Source organism: Talpa europaea, assembly GCF_964194135.1.
Source record: "Talpa europaea genome assembly, chromosome: 1".
In the NCBI taxonomy this organism is placed as follows: Eukaryota; Metazoa; Chordata; class Mammalia; order Eulipotyphla; family Talpidae; genus Talpa; species Talpa europaea.
Window position 1 is genome coordinate 30,640,392 of NC_140073.1, and position 9,212 is coordinate 30,649,603.

General features: G+C 49.0%; 1 protein-coding gene across 3 annotated transcripts in view; it reads right to left on the minus strand.

Annotated features, from left to right (window-relative positions):
- The window catches only part of NELL1 (neural EGFL like 1), a gene marked incomplete at both ends in the record, with an annotated part of 742,470 nt that extends 733,518 nt beyond the window's left edge, over positions 1 to 8,952 (minus strand). For all 3 annotated transcript variants that reach the window (XM_084239443.1, XM_084239442.1, XM_084239441.1), the window contains one exon: positions 8,898 to 8,952. In XM_084239443.1, the coding sequence (XP_084095569.1) occupies positions 8,898 to 8,952 (55 nt within the window). The remainder of the gene's footprint in view (positions 1 to 8,897) is intronic.
- Positions 8,953 to 9,212: the final 260 nt, after the last annotated feature.

Here is a 9,212-nt window from a genome sequence, read left to right on the forward strand (position 1 = left end):
TTAAAATGCAGACTGTTCGCAGCAACATGGAGCAGAAATTACAGAGGCCAGAGGTGGCAGGGAATACAAGAAAAACAGCCCCATTGTGCTTGGAGACCTCTCTCTCCAAAAGAAAAGGTGGGCAAATCTGCCCCATCACCCCAGATACTATAGTTTCTATGTATCTCCCCAAGTCCTATTCATACCCAAGGGGCCAAACATATTTCAGAACTCAGAATGTATCTTATGTTAGAAAGGTAACATGGCCTGGCATTACATTTTATGTTACACCTCAGCAAAGTCTGAATCAGTACCGCGTAATCAAATACAATATTTCTGGAGCAAAAGGTATGACATTTTCCTCTAACTGGCTAAGTATAAATAGGCTTGTATCACTGGTTAGGGTCAAGTTTTGAAGTTCAACTCAGGGTAAGTTGCATTGTCAGGTAAATAATGAGGAAACTTTGTGCTTTGGAGCTTTTTTAGATTTGGGGACTGAAGACACAGCATCACAGCCCCACTCTACCTGTTTCAATAGGAAAATCTCACACCATCAACACCTGCAAACATCCCCACAGACCATTCCCCACCTATGACAAAGAGGGAGGCAATGGGAAGAACCCCCCTGTTGGAAAAGGATGGCAGAGGGGCTGGCCAGGAAAGAGACTACCAGGAATTTTGGTTGCACATTTTCTATCCAAGGAGATTGCTAAATGGAAAGTTAGACATCCTGACAACACTGGTTCGAGAAGCTTAGTGCAGGGAAATGTCCCCCCCCCCACCGCCAACCCCACTGCCTTGTCTGAGAAAGGACATTCTAGACTGTCTCTCACCCAGGGGGTGTTCTGCTGAATGATCCATTCATGACTAGAAGGTGACTTCTGATGATCTACATTAATAAGGCAAGAGATCACTCTCCAGGGCTATATTGAAGCCATTCACAAAGGCAGCGTCTATTGCATCTCAATAGTGCAATTCTGATTGCACAGTTGGAAATGTTTTAATCAGCAGCAGCTGTCAACTTTGTTTGATGGTGGTAATGCAGTCACTAAAGCAGGATTTGGAGAGTTTGCACCCAATTTGTCCCTGAGAGACTGAAGGAATGTCCAGCATGACATTATGAGCTATTACAACCTCATCTGTCCTTCTTCCTTACCCCACATATTTGGGGGATGAAATCTACCCTCTTTTTTCCTGCTAGGAGCAGGAACTGATGCTCAGTCCAGGCTTCTGTTAACAGAAGATTGGTTAGGGAAGGCTCTTAGGAAATGAAGCCGGTCATTGCCAAGGCAAACAAAGGGTTAAATTAAAGGCACACGGCATAGCACAGCCTTCCCTTGCTGGGTCAGACTTTTCCTTGTCCTGTGAACTGAAGGTGCAAATCGTCCCCTTCCAAATGCAGCCTGTTATGAAACTAAACAACTCTTTTTCCATTCATTCATTCACACAGCACGTTTTCACCAGATCTTACTGAGTGCTTATGGCAGCACACACATTGCTAGGTCCTAAAGAAGTCCTCCCTGAGCGGCTGTCTCTGGGGAAATGAGGAGGGGTGGGTGGGGGTTAAGAGAGGGTAAAATGAACAGACAAATGAGAAAGCTCATTTGAGATGGCAATAAATGCTATGAGGAAAATAAAACAGTAATGGAATAGAATGCAACTTGGGTGGAGGGTGGTCAGGGAAGTTCTTCTGAGCTGAAATCTGCTTGTCAAGAAGAAACCAGCAATGGAAAGAGAGATCTGGGGGGAGAGGGGTGTGAGGGGAACTTTTGGATTTAAAGAACAGCAAATGCAAAGCAGAACAAATACGGGGTACTCAGGGAACAGAGAAAGACCAGTGTGGCTGGAGTGGAGTGGGTCGGGGGAGAGTGGGAGTAAACAGGAGCCAAGAGTAGACTCTAAACGAAGAACAAGGCCTAGAGAACTGACTATGGAACTGAGCGGGGGGAGACAAGAACAAAGTGGGGAAGCAGCTCGATGGGTGTCTTGGTAGTGGGTGCAATCTGGTAACTACACCCGAGGGGGGAGAGCCTAAATTACAAACAACCAAGTAAAGCAACATTACGTCAAATCAATAAATAAGTAAATGAATGAATGGAAATTGAAATAACTAAGTAAAATGGGAGAGGGGGGAAGTAGATCCTGCCTTGTGAGCCAGAACTAAGAGGTTGATATTGATATTATCCTAATTACAAGAGGAGATCACTGGAGGTTTTTAAGCCTGTGTTTAAACAGAGGAGTAAATCATCATTTACATTATGATCTATTGTGAGTTTCCATCCTACCTGTCTAATACCTTCCTCTCACAGACTCAGTTCACAAAGACTGATCAAGTGCCTACTCTGTGAAAAGCAGCACTGAGTTAATGGGCATCCATCACCATGAGCCTCTTGCAGAGACTGAGGGTGTTTTTCTCCAAGTGATCTCAGATGCCAGGGTTCTGTAATGACCTTGAAAAGACAAGAAAGGGGCTAATATTTCATTTGATCTATAGTGCTCTTTACCTGTACGGCAGAAAATAAATGAAGAATGATCTCAGAGGACCTCCAAGCTGGTCATTTTCTGGCCAAGAATTTGGAAGGTGGTCTGGGGAATCTGCCTCTAGCTGGACACAAGAGGAAGGAGGCTTCCCTGGAGTCCCAGGGTCTCACACAGGGCCTGATATATGGCCCTAAATTTCTAACTTGATTGACTAACTGATGAGTGTATGCACGATTATTGACTTGGGTTCAAAGACCTCCAAGCAATATGCATATCTGGAGACACCACAAGAGGATAGGGTGGCATTCAGGGAAAGGAATCTTTTAAAAGGACTGTGGATGACTCAACTATTGGTCTGGAATCTTTACACCTCCTTACCCCATGCTGCGTGGCTTTGTGGTTCTTTGCACTAGAGCGAGCATAAAATTCCTCAATCCCTTGACTTTTTTTGAAGATTTTTGTTTTTATGCATACAAGAGCTGGGGTACAGGCCAGTGGTGAGGAAGTAGTGGGGGTGAGAAGATTCACCAGAGATGGTGGGGAGCAGAACAGGCAGATCAACTGAAACCCACTGCTGAGGGGAGCAGCAGACAAGACAGGAGAGGTCTGTTGCACCATGTGGGTTAGTTCCATGGCCGGGGATCCAACTCATGCTGCAGTGTCTGTGGATAGCTTCATAATGTTGAGACTTAACCCCTTGTGCCACCAGAGAAGCCCCAATCCCTTGACTTTTAATTCAGCTTTGCAATATATTTGGTCTTTGGGATGTCAGCAAATTACTCAAGCACAGGTTTCCAGGTGGCTGTGCAGTGGGCTTGTTCTCTTGTACCTCTTGTACCTCTGCACTGAGATGTGCAGAGCATGGTCCTGGTGTCCACTGGTCCAAGGAGGCTGACTCACATGAACAGACACCCTACCTGAATTTGAAAGCAAGCCCAGTCTAACATGGCCTGGATGAGTAAACACCAAACCAAACTACAAACACATGAACCAAAATAATGATGGTTGCTTTAAGATCTGTTTTTGGTTTGTTTGAGTCTTGAGCGCTTTGCGATGCAATATTATCATGGCAAGAGTTTACCAGTGGAAGAACTAAAGACCACTATGATGGCCATTCTTAAGATGCAGGAGTCTTTCAGGCTCCAAAACTGTCCATAAAACTGGGCAAGCTTAAAAGATGAACAAGGGCCTCCCTGGTGGCGCAAGGAGTTAAGCACCGCACTATGAAGCAATCTGCAGCCTCTGCAGCACGAGTTCAATCCCAAACCCACGTGGCGCAGCATGACCTCTCCTGACTCTCCCACTGTGTCCCTCAGCAGTGTACTTCAGCCAATCTGCCTGTTCAGTTCCCCACTCTGTCTCTGGTAAATCCTCTCACCCCCTGCATCTCTGGCCTGTACCCCAGCTCTTGTATGCATAAATAAATAAATCTTTAAAAAATAAATAAATAAAATAAAAGGTGAACAAAATAGACTCTGTAGAATCAGCACAACCCCCATGGTGCTCTTGAATCCCCACCTTACATTGAGCATAAGACACCCTCAATCTAGAAAATGTGGAAACAACACCAACCCAAGAATCAATGTGAGTCCTGCCTCTTCCCCTCCTAAATCTGTGCCCTCGGGAGTATCAATTCACTTCTTCCACTCTTGTCCCTTCATTCATAAAATGGGAAGGATATTAGCTGCCTCGCAGCCTCCTAGTTTTCAAGGATAAGGATGAGAACACTGCCAGGAACTTGGCCTGACACCTGACTGGTGCTGCTTTCAGTAGACCAGCTCTCGGGACCATGCCAGCAACATGATCTTCAGCTCCACTGGAATCATACAGAAAGGAACCAAAAAATTTCCCCCCCAAGCCCTCCACATGCCCACTCACCCAGAAGGTTTTCACTTGGCTATACTTTGTGAAATCTATATGTGAAACCTATATTCACGCTCCCCCTGCAACGCACAAGTGGAGGGGGTTTATAGGGCTTTAAGGTAACTGTGCTGCTCTTATCACAAAACAGTCCCATAAAAACAGAGGAAGAGAAAAGAAATCAATTAAGCATCCAAATACAGTTTTCTTTGCACTCGTTAATTGTTCCCCTTCAAGATGCAAATGCCTTGTGTCAATAGCAGGATGTGTGAAAGATAACACTTTGCACACTGCCTAGGGAACCAGAAAATCTATTCATTAGGTAGCATCTACATGACCTCTCCTGAACCTTATAGAGTAGGACACTTTAGTTCCATAGAAATAATTTTTTCATTTTAATGTTTCTGCTTCTTGTCCAAGCATGGAGCTCTTGCCCTTTCTGAGGAAACACTTAAAGTTTTCCACTTTGGCTATAACTGCTCTACAAATGGCTGAAGCTGGGAATTTGATTTAAGCAGGATAAAATGTGTGAGGAAGAAATACATTTTTTAAATCCACAAGGCAGCCTGTCAGTGTGACAGAGGCACTTGAGGCCTGACCCTAAGATTCAGAGCCTTCACCCTAATCTCCCAGGACACCTGCTGCTGCAGCAGCTGTCTGTCTCTCCTCAGTCCTGCCCCCAGAGTGCTCAGGGCCAAGCCCCCCTCAATCCACCTTCAGGGTCCCAGGACTAAGCTCCCAAGCAAATCCTCCTGGACCCTGTTCACTTCAAATCTAATCCAGCTCATAGTGCATGATGGCAAGTGTTTTCCCCTGCCCCACAGAGGAGAATATAAAGCTGAAGAAATACTCCAAGAGCTGGTTTAACAGCGGGATTTCACAATCATTTGATCAAAATTTGGATCCCTGGAGCACAGAGGTACCCCAAAAGCAATTTCCCTGACAAACATGCTCTATGGGCCTCCCTAGTGGCACAAGGGGTTAAGACGCAAACTATGAAGCTATCCACAGCCTCTGCAGCACGAGTTCGATCCCCAGCCGGCCAGGGAGCAACCCACATGGCAAAGCAGACCTCTCCTGTCTCGTCTGATGCTCCCCTCAGCAGAGTACTTCGGTCAATTTGCCTGTTCTGTTCCCCACTCTGTCTCTGGTGAATCCTCTCACCCCAGGCACCTCTGGCCTGTACCCCAAGCTCTTGTATGCATAAATAAATAAACCTTAAAAAAAATGCTCTATGCCTGTTGCAAGTGGGTCAATATTTCACATGATCACTGGAGGCTGGGGGAATCTGTTCTGGGCTCTATTATTCAATGCATAGTTAGTGAACAATCTGGAAGGAGCTTCAAAAAGAAAAGCTCTCCTTCCAGCAGGTGGCAGCAAAAGGCATTCCCCTGGCCCTGAGGGGCTTCTTTCAACCCACCCCTAGGCCACTGGAGAAAACTCATGTTCACAGTATGTTATTATTGCTAGTATTGTAGTTTTCTAAATGTTCATGTACCTGGAAATCCCAGAATATTTTTCACTGAGAAATAACAAGAACTGGAGAACAGAACACACACCCACCCCCCCACCCCCACCGCCCCATCCCAACTCCACTTTAGTTGAAACAAGTTCTCGGAACAATGAGCAATTGAAGCAACTTCCTATGGCACCTATCATTAGATCTTCTCATATGTAACTTCTACCACACTGCAGAGCTGCTTTAATTAAAATGTGCCTGATATCATCTATTCATTTCCATTAAAAGACGGTGAGATCTGAGTAGCTCCCTAAGTAAACCACATGTTTATTTCATCTTGGACTGTTAACACCCCAGACAACGATTGTCTCACTTGACAAATAAACTCTGCAAGCAGCTGTTTGGATCCTGATAAACTAATCATCATGCACCCTTTGCTACCTTAGAAGGATGATTCTGGGATGCAAGGATGATGGTACCTGGACAAAATCAAAAAGGCTAGCCCTAGAAAACTGCTGATAATACACCCTCCAGTTACAAGAACTTGCAAGTGAAAGAAGTAAGATAGAATCCCCCCTTCTCTCTCTGATTCTCCCAACAAGTTTTGCAGAAGAAACGTGGCCTCTGGTGTTCAGTAAATAGTGCCAAGCAGCATTGGAAATTCAAGCTCCCTAAACAACTGCCACAACCAGTGGAACAGATTCCGCCAAGTCTCCCTGCTTTTGCACAAGCTGTGCCCTCTGTCTGGAATACTGTTCTCTTTCTCCACTTGCAAACTCTCAACAGGACTCCCAAATGTCATCTCCTGATTAAAACCCTCCCTCACCACCAATCACTTCTCCCCAATATTAATTCCTACTGCTCCTCCTTGCATTTCCTTAACACAAACTTCTTACAATGCCACCTCTCCTTCCCTCCCCCATTAAGTTGTATAGTAAAAATGCTTTCCAGTTTCTATCTAGATTCTCAAGTAAACTGTAAGTTCCTGGAAGTCAAGGACCAAGTCATTTCCTTTTTTTGCATAAGCAGTCTTGGCACCCTGCAAGACACTCAGCTGTTTGTTGAATGAATGAATGAATACATGAATGAATCTTCCCTACAACTGAATTTTTACAGGGGTTTAAAGGGGCTTGATGTGGAGATGAGGAAAAGATGTGTTCTTAAAGATGTCCACAAGCCATGTGCCCTGGAGACACCGTCCACTCCCCATGGAGGCACTTTTTGCTGACTTTTTCAAAGGAGTAATGAGAACAAAGGATTTAGGCACCTTCGGTAGTGATACCCACTTGAGGATGTGAAATGGCCCATGACTGCTCTGCCTACCCCCTATCTCGTCTTCCTCTTGCATTCCTCAGTAAAAGGAAAGACACTTGATTCTCCCCACGCAGGGCTGCCAGCCCACTTTGCACTAGACTCGCGTGCGCTGATCTGGGGCGGGCGGCGGGGGGGGGGGGGGGGGAGTGGCGGCGCTTCCTTCACTGTGTTCTAGATTATAAAAGACTAACCCCTCATCATCATAGGCCCGAACTTCCGAAGCAGCTATTTTAGGTTGGACTGAGCCTTGGTGTCTCCGCTGCCAGGGAAGCTTGGCTGAAGATAGGAATGGGAATGGGGATTCCTTTTGTCCCCGGAGAGTCCACACCGGATGCTCTTAGATTAAGCAAAGGCAAAGCTCCTGCCCGCTAACTCGGGAGAAACGGAAAGGTCTAGCAGGAAGCTCCTGGCCGCCCAACTCCTGCATCCTCCCGCGGGCTCACGGTCAAAGAGAGGCGCCTGGGGCAAGTGGAGGGAACTTTTGAGCCAACCAAATCCGGGCGCTCCTCCCCCATGGTCCTCTCCGGATAAACTTGCTATCTGGCCTGAAAAGCCTGTGCCTCTTAGGCAGGGAGGTAAGGGTGGTGGAACAGGGAAAGATAAAGGCCGGGGGTTTTACCACACACGGATTCTGGGGCGCAAAGTCGGCAGCGGGTACGGGGTGGGGGGTGGCTAGTGCAGGAATAAAAACTCGCTACACTCAACCTCCCCCTTCCTCCGCCGCATGGACACGCGCGCGCGTACACACACACACACACACACACACACACATACACACGCGCACGCACACACTGAAAGCTCAGGGTTTTTTTTTGTGTGTGTGTGTGTGTGATTTTTTTTTTTTTTGTGATTTTTTTGCCAATTTCCTACTCCACTACTCCTTAGCCTCCTCACATCTACTACCAGTCCTTCGGAGCAGGTGGCTGAGAGCAGGTCTCCAAACCCAGGGGACATGGGGGCTGGGGGTGCGGCAGGATGGGGGTGCGCTGAGAGTCCACACAACTGCATCTCTGACCGCAGAATCAAGTGCGGACTTCAGAAAATTAAACCCATTATCCTCGCCCCTCTCCTCCGCATCCTCCAACCTGCAATTATTATAGCAACGGACGGCTGATTTGGAGCTTGAGAAAATCTCCCCGAATTGTCTACATGGTTCCAATTCCAATTCCCCCGATAATTGTTCGTCCAGCCCCTGGGGCCGGGGGAGGCTGTGGGGAGAGCGCATACTCCAGGAGTTCCCCTCGGCAGAGCCCAAAGGGGACCAGACGAGAAAGCGAGGTCCGGGGCTCGCCGGAACCCCGCAACCCTCGCCCGGCGCCGCGCCCTGGCGGGCTCGGGCCGCACCCGCCGACCGGAAGCGCGCGCTCTGCGGGGAGACGCCCGCGGCTGCCCCGGCGCAGCCGGGTGGGGCGCGGGGAGAGCGGTTTCCACCTCCCCTGGCAAGTTCGAGGGTGTGGGGTTCTCCCGGCTGCGCTGATGTGGATTTCGCCCCGGAAGCTGGTTACTAGCACCAGGAGGGTGCGCCCGCCAGGCCGCGCCCCTCACTCCTGCGTCCGCGAGCCCGCGACCCCAGAGACCGGGGCACTCATTTCGGGCATCTTCCAGAGTGAATACCACTTCTCACCCCTTCACCTGGATAGATCAGGGCTGAGAAACCCGAGGGTCCCATGCACACTGCACCGCCGATACCCGGACCAGCGTTGCGCTCGGCTCCAGGTCTCCCGAAGCCTGTATGGGCGCTGGTTACAGCAGCGGGGGTCCCCCACCTTTTCCTGAATCCCTCGACAGCCCCAGTAGTGCTTACCTGTCCGGGCGGTGCACACACAGATCCACACAACTAAAATCACATCCAGCGGCATCGCTCCCGAGGGTCCCCGCCAAACCCGGCGCGCCGTTGCCAGGAGGAAACAAATGCGCCTGGATCCCGAGGCGCGCCGGACTCCGAGCTGCCAAACTTGCTAGCGGGCGGCGGGGGAGGTGGCTCGCCGCGCGGGTGCTGCGCTCGGGGATCGCGCCCGGGAAGGCGGCCCTGGCCGCCCCGCCCCCAGCCCGCCCCCCAACGCGGGCGGCTGCGGCGCCCAGCTGGGTCCCCGGCCCCCGCTGCGGCTGCGCCCGCCTT